Here is an 18,812-nt window from a genome sequence, read left to right as displayed (position 1 = left end):
ACTACACCAGAACCATAGAAACCACACCTGGACCATAGAAACCACACCTGGACCAGTCACTCTGTGTCATCTGTCTCGTTCCAATCCTCCTCTCTCCGGCCAGTCAAAGCAGATGTTCTGCCCATATTCTGAGCTCGGTTCTGGTTCTGGTGGAGGCTTCTTCCTGTTGAAGGGGAGTTGTTTCTTCCCACGGTCTCCCCTGTGCTGCTCAGGATGGGAGGTTGTGACGAAGAGAAGATTCAAAGAATCATTTTTAACTCATCGTAGTTTTAAAAATATCCCAGAATGTTTTGGTTCGGTTAAGACGACGGGGACGGTCACTTCCTGTGAGATCTGGGTCTGAATAGATAAACCACAGCTTGTGGTTCCAGCTCTTCATTTATATCGTGAGGGCACGAGTAATGCTCACAGTTTAAATGAGTAAACTTTATAAACATAAACAGGAAATTCATCCTTTGATAGTGAAACAAACATTCAGGCAGATGAGGTCGTTATATTTTGTGTTCGGCCACAACGCTTCAGATTTTATTTTCATCGTGTTAGCAAAGCAATAATCACAAATCATCACAGACGAGGTCAATAAGACAATAATTAGTCGAGCAACAATCAGACAAATTAAAATCAGGATCAATAAAAGTCAGGCATGCGAGGGTCATCAGTGAACAGACGATTGATCCAAAGAGTTCAAACGGGAAAACTAAACTGAACCAAGCTGGGCCGTGCGGCCATTTTGTTCCACATAGAGCACTTTAATGTGCCTGATAAATATTAAAATACACGGAAAGAGTGACATCGAAAACAGAGAGAGAGCCTCACGGTGATGCCTTTAACCGGAACTGAGATGTTAACGCCTAAAGTAGCAAAACTCTAGAAGCTAAAGGAAAAAAAAAACAAGCTGAAGAGAAGCAGAACAGAAAATTTGAAGCTGCTTTTAATTGTGTCCTCCTCATCGTTTTATCTAAAAATTACAAGTGGCTTGACAAAAATAAAAAGTATCAAAAGGATAGCTAAAATCCAAATATAGTAAAATGCTAACTGACAGCTAAAAGAAGCAAGAGCTAGCTAAAAGCTAAAAGAAGCCAACTGCTAAGGTAAAAATCACAATAGTGATTTAACTAAACACTCAATGTAGCAAAATACTAAAGTAGCAAAATGTTAGCTAAAAATTAAAAGTAGCAATTAGTAGCTAAATAGGAGCAAAACATTAGCTAAAAGTAGCAAAGTGATAGCTAAATGCTAAAAGTAATTAAAGGTTATAACCTAAATGTAGCAAATGGCTAAAAGCTAAACATAACAAAAGGATAACCAACCTAAACATAACATGATGATAGCTAAAAAGTTACAAGTAAGAAATAGTAGCAAGAAGCTCAAAATAGTAAAAGGCTAGCTCAACGCTAAAAGCAATAAAAGTATCAAACATAAAAGTAGCAAAGAGATAGCTAAATGCTAAACGTAATTAAAGGATAAAATCTAAATGTAGCAAACAGTTGGCTAAAAGCTAAACATAACAAAAGGATAGCAGACTTAAACATAGCATGATCATGGACAAAAAGGTACATGTAGCAAATAGTAGCTAGAAGCTCAAATTAGCAAAGGCTAGCTCAACGCTAAAAGTAACAAAAGGCTAAAACATAAAATTAGTAAAACATTTTCCAAAATCTAAAAATAGCAATTAGTAACTAAATAGAAGCAAAACATTAGCTAAAAGTAGCAAAGTGATCGCTAAATGCTAAAAGTCAAAAAGGCTAAAACCTAAATGTAGCAACTGGTTGAATTAAAGCTAAACATAAAAAAGGCTAGCCAGCCTAAACATAGCATGATGATTACTAAAAAGATAAAAGTAGCAAACAGTAGCTGGAAGCTCAAATTAGCAAAAGGCTAGCTAAATGCTAAAAGTAGCTAAAGTTTACTAAAAGCTAAAGCAGGCAAAAGCAGGGCCAGTTTGAAATCCAACAAAGAGAAAAATGTTTCTGAAGCTTTTGATCTTCAAGTTTATCTACGTGGAAAATGTTTGTAAATAAATATAAATAGTCTGAAAAGTACAAAAGTTACAAAAACCAAAAGTTTCAGCACCCATGTCCTAAACGAGCCGAAGGTTTTAAAACTACAAATTAAACAAAGATCGTAAAATAAAACGAGGGTTAAATAAAAACAGATTTATTTAGGTTTTACTTGTTTTTTATTTTAAACTAGATTTCATTCATTCAGCTCGTTAACTGGATTCTGTTCTGGCCCGGCCCAAACCTTTGGTCCTGACCCTGATGTGTGCGGCGCCGCAGACAAAGAGCCGGTCCTTTGTTTGGCCCGCGGGTCGAGCACGGCGACTGGAAAACAACTTGTCAGAACCCGAGTGAGGCCAGAGGACTGAGCCCCCCCGGGGCCACGTCTCCGTCGTCTCCTCGTCCTTTCAGCGGAGGAAATGAGATTCTGCTCAAGCGTGAGAGGAAGCCTGACCCTGAACTGACTACCGGATCAGGCCCCGGGCTCTGACGGGTCTGGAGCAGAACTCCCGAAGAGATGGACCAGAACAGGAATCAGTCCCGTCCCTCCCCGTGTTTTATTACGGTTTACATTCAGACCCGAGTCATCATGAGGTGACTGGACCGCAGGAAGCAGAACTTTGGTTCTGGTGCCTCTTGGAGGCCGAAGCTGCTGAAGAAGACGATCTGAAGAGAGGATAGGAAGCAGCCACCCCCCCAGGGTGGGTCATCATGGGGGGTCACCTCCGGGTCTCTCAGGTCAGAGGGCGGCACCGGGTCAGAGAGACGGTAACGAGGTCAGAGCGGAAAGCAAACGGGTCGAAGCCGTCATGTGGAAACATCTGCGGCTCCTCTGAGGGCTGACGGTCGTAAACGGCTTCGGCTCGGTTCAGTACCGGCTAACATGAAGCGGGCCCAGGAGGTTCTACTGAACTTAAAGGGAGAGTTCAGCCATTTTGAACTGGGGTTCTGTGGACAAGTCATGAAGAACTGAAGAAATGTTCCGTGACGCTGAAATTTACTGAATAAAGTTTTGAAAATAAAGGCTACAGAACAATAGCTTCAAGCTAAAAGTAGAAAAACATGAGCTAAAGGTAACAACAGACCAACTAAAGCTAGAAGTAAGAAAATTAAAGCTAAAATCTAAATGTAGCAGATGCTACAATGTTAGCTAAAGGTAGAAAAATGCTAGCTAAAAGTAGCAAAACACTTACTAAAAGTAAACGATGACAAATTAGTAGCTAAAAGCTAAAAGAAAATGACAGCAAAAAGCCAAACCTAGCAAAAGCTAAAAGAAAAAAGTAACAAAAATGCTAGCTAAAAGTTGCAAAAATGCAAGCTAACAAATAACTGCATAAAATATATATATTTATATAATATATATATTTTATATAAATATATATATTTTATATAAATATATATATATATATATATATATAAACTTGTTAAAAACTAAAAAGACAAAACCAGCTAAAAGCCAAAAGTGGCAGAATGGTAGCTAAAAGTTTAACATAAAAAACTATAACAAAAATGCTAGCTAAATGTAGCAAAAGGCTAACTGAAAGAATATCAGTAAAAAGCTAAAATAACAAAAAGGCTAGCCAAAAGGTAAATTAAAAAAATAGAAACAGTGCTCGTGAAAAGTAGCAACACATAAGCTGAAAGTACGAAGGACTGGCTAAAAACTATCAGTAGCACAAGAACTAAAATAACTTTAATTTTCCACAGAAACCATCATCTTGTTTTTAATGTTAATAAAACTTTTGCTGTTTAAATAAAAAGTTAAAGAAAAACGACCGTTCTTCAGCAGGAAGTGAAAGGTATTTGAAAATGGCTGAATTGTCCCTTTAACTCGTTCATTTTCGCAGAGGCTTTTTGGACGACGCCTTCGGCCTTTTAATGGCTTTTAACGCTTCTAAACAAAAAATAAATAAACAAAACTAATAAAAAACATTTGTTTTTCATCCTGGTAAGAGTGCTGCTGAAACGAAGCCTCATCAAACGTTTAGCTACAAATGAGACGCAGGATCCAACTTCGTGCTTAAACGTGGCGCCTTCGGCTGCGGATCAACAAGTTCCTCTTCCTGAAGACGTCGGCACGAAAACTGCTGCTGAACACAGCTGCTGAAAACTGCTGCTGAACACAGCTGCTGAACTCAGCTGCTGAACGCAGCTGCTGAAAACGGCTGCTGAACACAGCTGCTGAACTCAGCTGCTGAACGCAGCTGCTGAAAACTGCTGAACAAAGCTGCTGAAAACTGCTGCTGAACACAGCTGCTGAACACAGCTGCTGAACAAAGCTGCTGAAAACTGCTGCTGAACACAGCTGCTGAAAACTGCTTCTGAACACAGCTGAAAACTGCTGCTGAACTCAGCTGCTGAAAACTGCTGCTGAACACAGCTGCTGAACACAGCTGCTGAAAACTGCTTCTGAACACAGCTGAAAACTGCTGCTGAACTCAGCTGCTGAAAACTGCTGCTGAACACAGCTGCTGAACACAGCTGCTGAAAACTGCTGCTGAACACAGCTGCTGAAAACTGCTACTGAACACAGCTGCTGAACTCAGCTGCTGAAAACTGCTGCTGAACTCAGCTGCTGAACACAGCTGAAAACAGCTGCTGAACAAAGCTGCTGAAAACTGCTGCTGAACACAGCTGCTGAACACAGCTGCTGAAAACTGCTTCTGAACACAGCTGAAAACTGCTGCTGAACTCAGCTGCTGAAAACTGCTGCTGAACACAGCTGCTGAAAACTGCTGCTGAACACAGCTGCTGAACACAGCTGCTGAAAACTGCTGCTGAACACAGCTGCTGAAAACTGCTACTGAACACAGCTGCTGAACTCAGCTGCTGAAAACTGCTGCTGAACTCAGCTGCTGAACACAGCTGAAAACAGCTGCTGAACTCAGCTGCTGAACTCAGCTGCTGAACTCAGCTGCTGAACACAGCTGAACACAGCTGCTGAACACAGCTGCTGAACTCAGCTGCTGAACTCAGCTGCTGAAAACTGCTGCTGAACTCAGCTGCTGAACACAGCTGAAAACAGCTGCTGAACTCAGCTGCGTGCTGATGACTCAGAACAACAACGTTCACCTGAAGAGTGAGCACCGTTTGATTTATCGGCGTGTTACGGACAAACGATGACATCATCACCCTCCAGAGCCTGGCGTGTCACGCTGCAGTCAGAGAGGCGAGAGCTCCACGACCAGAAAACAAACAGCCGGTGTTTACCCAGAGACCGGAGCAGCTGCTGCACACCTGCAGCTCCACCTGGCCTCTCTGACCAAAGGTGAGGATGATGAAGATGATGATGAGGAGGAGCAGAAAATTAAGTAGAGAAATTACATTTTCTATGAAAATGCAGCGTGAATGTTTATTGTAGAAGAACTTGCTGAAAAACAGCTGAAATTTGCGAAAAACAGCTGAAACGTAGCTGAAAATTTAGAACAAGCGTAAATAAATCAGCAGGAGAAAGAAGAAAGAACACAAAAGATGAAAGGAGTGAAAAAAATGTGGAATTAGCTGAAAAAGCTAATATTAGCATAAAAACAGCTAAGTAGAAGTTGAAAAAACTGTGCACAACAAGCTGAAATTAGCAGAAAGAATTTAATTAGTTTGAAAGTAGCAGAAATCACCATGAAAAACTAGAAATTATTTGAAAACAGCTGAAATTAGCTAAAATGTGCTAAAAAGCTAGCTGAAAAGGTAGAACAAGCTTAAATTTGCTGAAGAAATCAGAAAGAACACGTGTTTGCTGAAAGAAGCAGAAATGAGCACAAAATGATTATCTGAAAAAAGCTGAAATTAGAAAAAACAGCTGAAAAGTAGCTAAAAAAGCAGAAAGAAGCTTAAATTACCAGAAGGAAATGGAGAGAGCACATTTTTGCTGAATTAGACTGAAAAAAACATGAAATGAGTGCAAAAAATGAGGAATTAGCTGAAGAAGCTAAAATTAACATAAAGCAGCTAAATAGTAGCTGAAATAGCAGACAAAGCTGAAACTTGCAGAAAGAACCTAAAAGGAGCACAAAACAGCTGAAAAAACAGCTGAAATGTGCTGAAAGTAACTGTAAAACAGTTTAAATTTGCACAAAGAAGCTGAAAGAAGCTGAAGCAGAACAAAATGTTAAAGGTTGTAAACAGCTAAAGATTTGAAGGATGTAAAACGAGCTCTATTCATTTTTTATGAGGAAAAGATGTCAGAAAAGGCTAAATATTTCAAACAGCTAAAGTTGCACCAATACCAGACGTCACATCAGGATTGTCCTGAAAGAGCCGAACGTTTTGATTCATGATTTGTTGAAATAGCTAAAAACTGCCGGAGAAAGTTGCTGAAAAATGTACAGAATAAAAATGGACGACAGTCGTTGCTTCATGAACGTTCAGTCCTGGAAACACGGAGTCCGGTGACTCTTTCGGCTGCTTCAGTGACGGTGCACCGAGAGTTTGTGCTGCAGAACCATCAGAGGAGCAAAAAGAATCAAGAAATTCACCGTCTGGTTTATCAATAACTTTTACATTATCGCCCGCCACTGAAAATACTCCAGGAACCGCTGGACGGGTTTCATCGAACCGTCGCTGGATGGACCGATTCAAAATGGACGCCACAGCTAACTTAAAAAAGCCAGTTTTACAGATGGTCTGGTAGTAGCTGAGACTGACCCTCAACATATCATCTGTGCGTCTGTTAGCAAAATATCTCCTGAACAATGGATGGATTTTGATCAAACTGTCAGGAATCAATAAACGTACGTCTAAAACTGATCGACTTTCAGGGACGACACAGTTCAAGATGGCCGCCACAGCTAATGGACGTCTGCCGACACAAAAATGGCTCCAATTCAGTTAGTTTTACTGACACTGTGATAAAAGTTGGGGTGGTAGTAGCTGAAAGTCATCCACAGCACATATTCTGAGCTCTACTTATAGTCGCCTAAACGTCTAGGGCTAAACATTGGAGTCAACCATGTTTGTCTGTTAGCAAAATATCTAACGAACCACTGGATGGAATTTAGTAAAACTTTTAGCCAATAATAAATGGATGTGCTTCTACAACTGATTAATGTTTAGGATCAAAGCAAATTAAGATGGCCGCCACAGCTAACGGATGACAGCAAACGTAAAGACGGCTGTAACTCAATCAGCTTTGCAAAGACCGAGCTAAAATTCGGCTTGGTAGTAGCCGAGGGTCGTCTTTAAAACAAACTCTGAGCATGATATGGAAAGAATAAGACTTCATTAACATTTTCGTGCTTTAAGCCTTTTTAATCCTGATGATTAATCTAACTTTCATAAATTTGCTTTTCAAATCCTGCCTGCTTCATGTTTGTGGAGCTCCTGAGCCGTGACGGACATTTTCAAATATAGACCTGGGGGGCGGGGGGGGGGGTGTTGGTTCAGCTGGGCTCCGGGATTAGAACATTAGAATAAAGCTGCGGCTCTGTCCGCCCTCCTGCAGGTCCAAACCTCAGCACCCTCCTGACACGTCTCTTTAAGAACCACTCCGCAGGTTCGGGTCCGGCCCCTCCAGGACCAGCACAAAGCTCAGACTGGGCACAAACCGACGGGTTTCTGTGATCTTCGACCCGAACAGACTTGGATCCTGCTCTAGCTGTTAAAAAGTGTTTATTGAAGACAACGATGGAAGGTGTTCTTCAAACTGAACGTGTCAGAGCGGGTGTTCTGAACACGTCATGTTCTTCAGAATGAAATGCATTTTAAATGTTCTGGACCGGAGCAGTGAAGTGATGGTGAGGCTTACCTCCCAGCAGCAGCAGCAGCAGCAGCAGCTGCAGCGCAGCCACGTTTCCCCGACAAAACCCACAACTCGTCTCCATATCCACGGAGGGGAAAGTTTCCCGGGAAAACACGGATCCCAAAAGTTCCTTCCAGGAAAAAAAAAAGAAGAACGACGGGATAAAACGCACACACGGGTGGTGTGGAAGCTGCTCCGGGGAGCCGGATGAAGTCCTCAGAGTCCCATGAAGGAGCTGCTGTGTGGCGGTCCTGAGGCTGCTGCTGGGCTGACTGTCAGGAGGAGGAGGAGGAGGGAGAGGAGGAGGAGGAGGTTCACCCTGTGCACGCTCCTGCAGCAGCAGCTACATGAACACCACAATAAATCTTTATTTAAACAAGATAAACGGTCCAATAATCCCAGTATTAGGTGCAGGGTGACGAGGCAGGGCTGCTCTGACATTTAAAATGTTATAATAATCATCTTACCTGCTGTAGATAATTTAAACAAATGTTGGTTTGAAGAAATAGTTTACTGGGAAGGGACTGTTGAGCTCACAGCTCGTCCGAACAATCAAAGTATATTGATAATTAGACACAGGGGCAGGTAGGCGTGGCTTAACATGGACACACCCACCCAGTCAAACGGCTTACTTTATTTTTCTTTGTCCTGAATTAAAGTAAATGAAGAAGGTTAATTACTACACTAAATGATTTAAATACTTTTAACAGTCAATGAGTTGAGTGAATTACAGATTTCAAATGTACGGTTTGTTTTTAATGTTTCATATGGCTGCTGTATCTGAAGCCGGTTCAGTTGGTCTAATGAGGTTTGGTTGTTTTTGAGACCTGTTGAGGTAGAACCAGGGCTTAATTTGAGCCGGATCCTGCCGGAACAGGATCCAACTGTTGATCCAGTAACTCTCAGGCTTACTAATAATAAAGTTGTAAAAAAAATGTGACTGCATTGAACAAAATAAACTTATATTGGATATGTAAACTGAAAATAATTACATAAACACTAATTTTAAACACAACAGCCACTTATGAGTATCGTAATATCACATACGATCTGCCCCTTCAAGTAGCATTTCTACCTCCACCCTTAAAAAATCTCCACCCCTAAAAGAGCAGTGGGGGGTGAGAGTCGAGCTAACCAGACAGTCGTATGCAAGCAGGCGCCTGGAGGTGTCACACGTGGAGTCGAACAACAACGAGCAGGGACAGAGTTGGGCTCTGAACCATCGAGTAAAGGAGGAGGGGGAGGATGCTCGACAGAAGCGGCGTGTTTACAAATGTAGATGTTAAAATACACCAAAATGTAGGAAATCGCATCTACTTTATTCAAAATTTTCTGGGGGAGGAACCCCACCCGCCACTCCGCCTGCTATTTGCATTCTGGCATCGATTGGTTTACAAATTAAGCCCGAGATAAAACCCTACAGAGCTATGGTTCCTAAAGTTGGGTTTGGGAAAATGTGGGAGGGCAGGCTCGGATAGTCCCCCCTGATGAATCGTACCGCCTGTTGCTGAGCGTAAGACAACGGTTATGTTGATCTTAGGGGACAATCTTCCACTTGGAACAAGAATCATGGACTTTAGCTCTCTGGTCTACATATGGTTTTTGGATCTGGAGGTTTATGCCGATGTTGTTCAAGGCATTCTGTGGGGGGGTCACTTGTAAGAGCCGTCTAGTCACTGTAGAACCAAAGCAAAAGCCGTGGCACAAAGAAAAGATCGTCCTGAGTGCAGGTTGGACTCCACTCCTGATGTCTTGGGCCATGACGCTGACAGCGCACTGGATCGGTCCTGAAGCTTCTGAGAGTCAGCTCCTCGAACGAAGCCGCGGTTCTCAACTGGAAAAAGACTCCTTCTGGGTCAGGGATGAGTCTCTGCCTCAAGCAGAGGAGTTCAGGTATCTGGACCTCGTCTTCAGTGCTGAGGTCGTTGTTGAGTTGAGTTGAAAGGCAAAGTTCTGGATTTACTGGTCTGTCTACGTTCCAGCTCTCACCTGCGGTCATAAAGTGCTGATCAAAACTAAATATAGAGATCCCAGATACAAATCAGAGCACTACAGCAATTCTCTGGTCCTTTCCTTCTGTGTAAACCAGCTGGTAAGATATGTTCGCTCTCATTCCAAATAAATTAATGCTTTCTTTGTGCCATTGGAGAGTTTGAGCATCATTATGTGACATTAGTAGCACTTTACAACAAGGATAACGTTTCCATATGTGAGCCATGAGACACAGGCGCCAAGAAAATCAATGAAAAGAAGAAAATGCTTGGTGTAAACATGCAGACTTAATGATTTTTATGGAGTCACCCGTAAAAACAGAAGACAAATGAGTTAAGAGTTTAGCTGAAACTAAGCTGGGAAGAAAAATAGAATAGTTTTTATACAACCTGTGCAGTCACGTCTTCAAGACCGTTCAATCTGCTGGGATTGACAACTTGATGCGTATTTTATACAGAATAATGTCCGGTATTCTCAGACAAAAGATAAACTGGGACCATCACACTCGAGACTGAGTCCTGAAGTTCTGAGGTCACCGACTCCATCTTACACCAGCCGTCAGTGCAGGACATTTAGGATGGAGGCAGTCAGGGACACGTGGAGGTGCGTATGGTCGGGCTCAGACTAGAGTCCGGTTTTGACTTCTAGATGGCACACACCATAAAGACAAAATATTGAAGTCCCAAGGACAGTGATAGGTGGAAGGATAGGCTTGTTGCACTTCGTTTGATGACTTGTATCGCCTGTTGCAGAACATAAGACAACTATTTTGCTGATCCTCTGGGAACATTTTTCCATTTCTAAGAGGAATCGTGGACGTTTGAGTCTCCAGTCCATGTATTTTGTGGATCTGAATGTTTATGACCGTGTTGTCCGAGGCACTCAGAGGGAGGTGCTGGGGTCCTTGTAGCTGCGCAGTCCCTGGACCAAATCAAGAGTCGTGTCCGCATCCTCAGCACCAAGTCAAACTTGCTCCCGCTGCAGGTTGGACTCCGCAATAAGGACTCTGCATACTCCGTCAGAATCGACTCCCGTTGATGTAGTAGCGTGACGTGAATCGTGTCATTTCGTTCACAGAGCAGCACTGACCGCCACTTCTCCACACGAGGCTCGTATTGTGTGACTGAACAAAAGTTTGTGGTTGTGTTAACATTCAGCTGTACGACTCAAAGACACACTACGATGGTCAAAAACTCCTGGATGGAGATCCTGCACACATTGTGAACAGAGGAGTCTGCTGAAAAGTGTGGCGCACCCTCCATGACAGATTTGAGGCCAAATGGCGGATGCAGGGACGGAGTGGAGACTCTGGTGGGAAGAAGCTGGTGTCGGGACATTTACTGCAGCGGTAGGAGTTTCCCAGGAGCTGTGCGTCTCGTGGACTATGAAAGGTGTGTGCGAAAATGACCGTTTCACAACCGCGTGACCGTTCGGCTTCGCATGGAGCATGCAGGGCTCTAAAGACTCCCTCATCTCAGATCCTGTTTGTGGTTTTCATGAATGGGACCTCAAAACGTAGAGGGTGGTGTCCGTCTTGAGAACCTCTGGGTCACATTTCTGCTTTTTGCAGATGATGGGGTTCTGTTGGTATCTTAAGGTCATGACCTTCAGCGTGCACTGGGATGGTTTGCGGCCACATGTGAAGCAGTTGGGATTAGAGACAGCTGCTCCAAGTCCAAGGTCCAGGTTCTCAACCGGAAAGGTTTCCTCTGGGTCGGGAATTAATCTTTGTCTCGAGTGGAGGAATTCAGGTATCTGTGAGGTTTGTGCAAAGATGGAGCAGGAGGTGGACGGACTGATCAGGGTTTTGTCTGCAGTGTTGAGATGTTGCTCCAGTCTGTTGTAGTGAAGGAGCAGGAGCTAAAAGGCAACTTTCTCAGTTTACTGGTCCATGTACAAGAACCTGAATACAAGCAGCTGAATTGAGCTTTCTCCATTCCGTGGCCAGATCCAGACTAAAGGTCAGGTGAGGAGCTCCGTCATCTGGGGGGAACTGGGAGTAGAGCTGCTGCTCCTCATCAAGTCAGCTGAGGTGATTTGATCTGACTTGGATGCTTCCTGCTGTGGGAATGTCCCACTGGGAGGAGACCCCGACGCAGAACTCCATGGACAGATTGCGTATCCCCTCTGGTTTGGTAGCCCCCAGGAAGAGAACGGGATGTCTGGGTTTCCTCCTGGACCTGTTGCCTCTGATCAAACCACAAACAAGTGGCAGAAAATAGATTTAAAGAAGTGCATGAAACCACCACCCACCAACTTTATACTAAAGTTAGAAACATTCCAGATGTCTCATGATCTGGGAGAAATCAATGCACCTCATAAATTTTAGAAAATTACCGGCGCTCTCTGCATCTTTGTGTTTGTTGATCTTGTGATGTACGAGAGTTTTTAAGGTATGTCACATTAAATGAGCCGTTCGAGGAGTTTATTTAAATATAAAGCTTAATTTTCACCTGTTTCCGAGCCCCTGCAGGACGTCAGGCGATGCTTTTACAGCGTTGTGGAGTGTGTAATGGGATAGCTCTCAGGACAAAGAGCCCGATGCCGTTTCATTAACTGGACGATCATTTCATGATGGACACGATGTGCACGCCACCTGACCTGATGAGAGGGACCGCTCTCCGCCGGTTCAGGGCTGCGTTAGACACGAATCACTTAAACTGTCTTTCAGCATAATAATGAGACAACATAAACCATCATGCAGTAAAACCAGTATCTCACTGGGCTGTGACTGTTTAAAGATTAGTTTGCCACCTACACTTGTGAAAAACGTGCATTTGTTTTTAGTTGCAGACTAAAACCAGCGTCTCGCTGCGCCACGGCAAATTTCAAACTGGGCTCGTGAGGAATTTTTCTAAATGTCAGGAAACGTTTGCGGGGGGGGGTTCTCGATCCGGACTGTGCACGGTGTCACGTGGACTCGGAGCCTGCTCAAAACACATCTGAGTCAATCATCGTCTCAAACCAGTTTCCAAAAGTCAAACGTATGAGACGAGTACAAAAAGCTTTGTGCCCCGTTGGAGACTTTATCCAACACGTGCCGAGGCCTGGAACCACAGCCGACCCGTTTTTATTGGCACTCGTGCAACAACATCGAGATTTCCGGGCAGATTTGGACACAAATAATACAATTTGTGCCGTTGGTGCGATTTGCACAAACTTCTCCTAAATTCAACGTTTTCTTGCAACTGTCCTGAAGTTATTTATTCACCGACTCTCCAACATTTGCAGCCAAGAGACACTGGCTGCACTCATTCTGAGCGCTTCACACTAAAACACCGTCAGTTTAGGAAAACCACGAGATTTTTTTGTGCGTGCACGTTTTGTAACGCTGTATTCTGGGACGTGCACATTATTTAGTTGCATACATTGTCCCAGCTTCGACCCTCTTCGCAGCCGACCCCACGTTTACGATTTGAGCCGAGTACACAAGTAGTTTTTGGACCTGGACCGCCGGGTCTGGAGCCTCGGGTGTTTTGTCGTACGGAGCGCCTCCCAGCAGCGAGTGCCGCTCTAACGCTCGAGAAAAAGGTTTTAGACGCCTGCAACAAAACTGAAGCCCGCAACAACCCCTCGACTATTCTGAGAAAATTAGTTGCACAAATGTTTCTAATGCGTCCAAAACTCAACAGCGAGTCTGCGCGACCCGGTTCTTTACAACAATTTTCAGTCAGGTCATCTGGACAGGTTCTTTTTAAAGAACCTGTCCAGATGACCTGACTGAAAATTGTTGGATTGTATACCTGGATTATTGAGCATGGACTTTGTTGGTTTTTAACCCAATTCTTTACGTATTTAAGACGCCGTCTACAAACTGGTCAACGGTTCCAGCCCAGTCTGATACTGGCTTAAGCTGCAACGTTTAGGTGTTAAATGTAAAACAGCTTCGTTGGAGTTCAGCTGATGAATTTGAGTAATTTCCCTGATTTTCTAATCCAACGAGTGCAAGAAGTGTCAGGTCCATTAACAACGCTCCTTTATGAGCTGTGCATCGTGACCCCTATTAAAGTACTGACACTTGGACAGCAGATGGTACACACACACACACACACACACACACACACACACACACACACACGGAAACACAGAGGAAGAGGGCGAGTGGCCATGACAACAGGCTCATAATAGCCGGCAGTGTGCAGAGGAATCACTTGTCCTAATTTGTTAAGTACCGCATCAGTTTATCTAATTTATTCGGTCTTTTTGTGCAGAAAACGAGCAGCATCAGATCAATCCTGAGGCTCCGCCATGACAGCACACGTCTTTACAGATGAGCCGCTGGTTTTAATGGTTTTCATGGATTTTTACGCTGCAGCTCATTTGTAATAAAAACACTGATCACTTCCTCCGTACGCCGTCGTTTATCAGACAACTGAGAGAAAAGCGAGTAAAATACACAATACAACCCTGTAGGTACTGGGTACCAGGCTGTATTATGTACCAGGTATTTACATGATACTTTGTATTAAGTACTGCCATCTACTTTTGTCAAAGTTATCTGATTAGAAAGTACTTAACTGGTTCTTACTGGGTAATTAGCTGGTACATACTGGGTACATGCTTAGTATACTTGTTACATACCAGGTACAGAATTTGTATATACCTATCATTTATTAGGCAAATCAGGTAAGTACTAGTACTAGTAAGTACAAGTACTTAGCTAAGTACATACTCTACATGTCTCATACATTGCAGGTTAGTACCAGGTACTTAGTGGGTACGTACTGATAGGTACTGGGACTTAAAAGGTACAGAACTTGTATATCTACTATCTATCAGGTAAGTACACGGTATGCACCTAATACATACATTGTATTTAGTACAGTACACAATATGCATGTACCAGGGGATCAGCAGGTACACAACCAGGCATGACTTGGCATTTATTGGGTAAACCATTTAAGTACCTAGTTAGTACCAGATGGTACTCGGTACTTACCATGTAAATAAACTGTATGAACTTGGTCTGTATTTTTTATGTACCTGGGAGTTAGCTAATACAAAGTAGGTATGTGCTTAGTGGGTCTGTACTGGGTACAAAGCAGTACAGACATGCAGTACAGAACTGGTACGTACTTGGTACCAAATGAGTACATACTGCATACATATCTGGTATTTATCAGGTAATCCAGAAGAAGTACTTAGCACCAGATGGTACCAAGTACTTACCAGGTATGTACATGTCATGTACCTGGTAAGTACTCAGTGTTGCGTATTCCTACCTAAAACTGAACTTTCATTAATCTAAACGTAAAAGCTGCTTTAAAACAAAATCATAAAACTCCTCTCGTTTGGATATTTGACGCATCAGCTGTCTCTTGTAAACGAGTCCTCGAGGCTCAATGGGACTAACCCGTCAAAATAAAGGTGGAACGAATGCGTGAGTATCAAAGTTCATCTTCAACAACAGGAAGGTTTTAGTAACGGCAGAACGTTGGGTCCGGTGATCCAGATTATATTTTGAGGAAGAACTTCTTCCTGTACAGCAGGTAGGACACGAGCACCCACAGCGCGGTTCCCCACAGGTTCTGCAGCAGCAGCTCCCAGTGGCTCTCCTGGAAGCGGATTTCCCAGCTGAAGGGAAAGTAGAACCCGAGGAGCGAGTGGCCGACGTACACCAAGATGGAGTTCGTTCCTGCAGGCGGGACGAGGAGGGCGTTAGTTTTTGTTTTTAACAATAGTGTCACTAAGTGCTGCAGTTTGCGGACGTTTCGGAACCAATTAATTTCAAGATGGCCGCCGCAGCCAACTTGATCAAACACAGAAAAATGATTTTAGCTAAGCTGGTTTTATAACGAGCTGAACTTTGGTGTGGTAGTGGTTGAGACTGATGCCTCACACGCACTCTGAGTGCCAACTGATCGTGTTGGATCTTTTTATACATTTTTTTGATGGTTTGCTGTTTTACGCATCGTTTTATTCACAAGTTATTTACCTGAGTAAATCAAGAACGGCACGACGGACTGGAGATAAAACTTTCCAACGTGTTCGTGACGCCGTCGTTCTGTCGCCGATTTGATCAAAACAGACGTGTCGTCTGAAACACGCTCGTCTTACAGAGAGGGTTTCATCTCACAATATTTGTTCCTCGTCTTCGAGCGTAGATGAACCGTACCTGGATTGATGAAGGGCTGTCCGCTCCACCAGCCTTTCACGTCGATGATGAGGTACATGCCTCCGAGCAGCAGGAAGGAGAAGCAACCCATGCACATCACGTACGACAGCGACCTGAAGAAACAGACGCTTTACTAAACTGGACTCCGCACGCTAAACTCCCAACAGTTTGCATCAGGGAATTTTGGTCAAGGTTTATAGGTTTGTTTTACCACTGTGGCTGAAAATGTTAACTGCCCATGAACCACGTGTTTGAGTTATCAGAAAGCTCTTTTCTGTCTCGGAGAGCTGAACGAGGAGCTCATTTGATGCTGCATGTGCAGCTGTGTGGTCGAGGCCATCAGTGTCCGTCTGTGAGAGCTGATAAGATTATAAAAACAATTGCCACACGCTGCCCGGTGCAGATTCTCACGACTGAGCTCCGTGCATGAAGAACTGTTCATCTGAGTAACCTGTGGTGAAAATCTGCCCCCGCAGGTGAAAACACTAAAAACCTTCTTGTGTCCTCGAGTGTGGCGTCTTTGAGTAACTAAAATGAAAAGAGAATATTTTTATCCAAAAATTTGTGAAGATCTCATCTACTGAACTCTCAAAATTATTTAAAACTATTTTTTTTTCTCGGTTCATTAAAAAGTCCGTCTATACAGTAAGTCCCTCGCTACTTCCTGGTTCGTTTTTCGCAGACTCGCTCTATCGAGGTTTTTAAAAATAAGATTGGACATGACACACAGCTGGATGAGCCGCACGATCGGCATGGAATTTTATTTAAAATAAATTATTTTAAATCATTTAGCACCTGTGTGCAGCCCGCACCGCAGGAGAAACTTCCTGCTTCAGCTGATCAGCTGATCTCCATGCAGAGCGGAGAAGTGGGCGTGGCCAAGAGCGCTTGCAAGTGGCAAAGAGCAGCAGATGAAGAGAGTTAAAATCATGACATTCTGTGTCTTTTAGAGCGTTTAGAGTTTAGAAACATTGTCTAGAATATTGCAAGAGTGTGGGAAGGGTTTAAAACGCCTTTATATATATATATATATATATGAATAATAAAATAAACTACTACTTACTACAAGTACAAAGTACTATTCCTACTTCGCAGTTTTCACTTATCGCATGTCTTCAGGGTACAGATCCCCCGCGATAAACGAGGGACCACTCACCGTATTTCTAACTAGAACGCAGAAGTACCCATGATGCACCACTAGGGGGCGAGAACTTCCACAGTGATGACAAATAAAATTAAAATATAATATTTTAAGTGTTTATCGGACTGGGTTGTGGCTAGGTGGGGGCACGGGATTGTGATAAAAATGGAACCAAACTGAGTTGTTACGACACGTTTGTGTAATTAAGTGCGAATTAATAGCAACAATAGTGCAACGCTCATGGAACGATGCGCACAATTTTCATCTCAGCTTAGTCACAAAATGTTTTAATAATGTCTCAGCTCGATTAAAGTTTTTTGTTTTTTGGGGCCTCTAAACCCATCCCAAAGTCGTCTCCTTTCTTTTAAGCTTGTGGAGAATAAATTGCAAAGGTTTCGAGACACCAACAACTCCGTCAATGTTAATTTTATTTAAAAAGCACATTTAGAAACAAAAACGTTGACCAAAGTGCTTCCCACGCTGGTTGAAAACAAAGTAGAATATATAAATATTTATATACTTGTATGCAGAAAAACACATAAACCAACAAACTGTTGTGCACTGTTTTTAACACAAAGTTTTAGCAGCTTAAGAGCAAAAAAGGAACAATCGTAAACATTTTGAGACAAATTGGAAACTCGAAAGCAACGAGAGAAATGGAGTGAAAGCTGAGTGGCTTTTGTTGAAAATGAGCTTATAGCTAAATGCTAGCAAAACTTTAAAGCAACAAAAATCCAGCTGAATGCTAAAAAAAGAAAGCACAAGCCGAGTTAAAAGCTAATAGTAGCAGAAGGCAAGCTAATAATAAATGGCTAGCTTGTGTTTTCTTTAGCTAGCCTTTGGCTTCATTTGTCATATTATTAGCTAACGACAAAATTTAGCTTCCATAGTTTAGCGTTAGTGGTGCGATCATTAACAGAAGTAGAATTAGCCGAACTATAGTCTTAGCATTAGCACAGTTAGCAGTAGTCATTTTAACATTAACAAAGCTAGAATTAAATTAGCATTAGGAATAGCATCATTAGTAGAAGTTTTACCAGAAATGTGTACTTTATTAGGATTTAAATTTTGTAAATGTTGCTATATTTAAAAAGCATCACATTTACAAAAAACAAAACTCATTCATCTCCTGAATGGTCTGAACATTTTTATATACGACATGTAGCTGCGGTGGCCATATCGTACGGCGTCGACCCAGTGACCACTGTCCCGTGTTTCCACTCGTTTACTTGCCTTGGCAGGGCGCTCGGGGGTGGGGGTGGGACAACATGTCTGCGTTGCGCGCCGTTTGTACCGACAGTTTTCGAGGGGTGGGGGCATGGACGCTCAGAATGAGCGCAACCTCTGTAGCTTTTTAACTAGCGCATCCGTATTGCGCGCCGCTAGCTTAGCGCTACGTCAGTGCCAGCGGATGTCGACGGGGGGTGGGGGGTGGGCGTTCGGTAAGCGGGGCGCTCTGTTCTGTTGACAGGGCGGGGCGCCCAGCTTGTGTAATGGTAGGGGAAACACTGCTGTCTGAAAGGTTTGTTAATTCAGTTTCAGTTCAGTTTAATAGTCGTTAAAATCCATTCAGTGAACCGTGGGACGCAGACAGACGAGCTAAAACACCCCCACCCCTCTGCCGTCACCGGTGGGCGATCGCAGCCCCCACAGCTCGCAGACGCAGGGCAAACATCTTTGGGACAGTTTGGTCAGAAGATGTGGATGATGGCCTGCGCCCCGTGGAGCTGTGCCAGCCGTGTCCCTGTCTGCCTCTAAGTGCAACGATGTTTGATGAAATACCTTCTAATGTGAAACGGCCTCCTTACGGGGGGGGGGGGGGGGGGGGGG

General features: G+C 43.3%; 2 protein-coding genes across 2 annotated transcripts in view; both read right to left on the bottom strand.

Moving 5' to 3' along the window:
- Nucleotides 1–7,868, bottom strand: part of ret (ret proto-oncogene receptor tyrosine kinase) — a 40,193-nt gene extending 32,325 nt beyond the window's left edge. Inside the window, exon 1 of the mRNA XM_037684745.1 lies at nucleotides 7,741–7,868. Coding sequence (XP_037540673.1) covers nucleotides 7,741–7,816 — 76 coding nt within the window. The 5' untranslated portion in view covers nucleotides 7,817–7,868. The remainder of the gene's footprint in view (nucleotides 1–7,740) is intronic.
- A 7,262-nt stretch (nucleotides 7,869–15,130) lies between these two features.
- Nucleotides 15,131–18,812, bottom strand: part of si:dkey-192p21.6 (uncharacterized protein LOC565246 homolog) — a 40,261-nt gene continuing 36,579 nt past the window's right edge. The window contains exons 13-14 of the mRNA XM_037689335.1: nucleotides 15,842–15,954; nucleotides 15,131–15,361 (exon numbers count right to left, since the gene is read on the bottom strand). Coding sequence (XP_037545263.1) covers nucleotides 15,180–15,361; nucleotides 15,842–15,954 — 295 coding nt within the window. The 3' untranslated portion in view covers nucleotides 15,131–15,179. The remainder of the gene's footprint in view (nucleotides 15,362–15,841; nucleotides 15,955–18,812) is intronic.

The sequence above is a fragment of the Nematolebias whitei genome, chromosome 1 (genome assembly GCF_014905685.2).
Source record: "Nematolebias whitei isolate Nwh7 chromosome 1, NemWhi1, whole genome shotgun sequence".
In the NCBI taxonomy this organism is placed as follows: domain Eukaryota; kingdom Metazoa; phylum Chordata; class Actinopteri; order Cyprinodontiformes; family Rivulidae; genus Nematolebias; species Nematolebias whitei.
The sequence above is the reverse complement of the archived record's forward strand: the minus strand, read 5'-3'. Positions and strand labels throughout refer to the sequence as shown.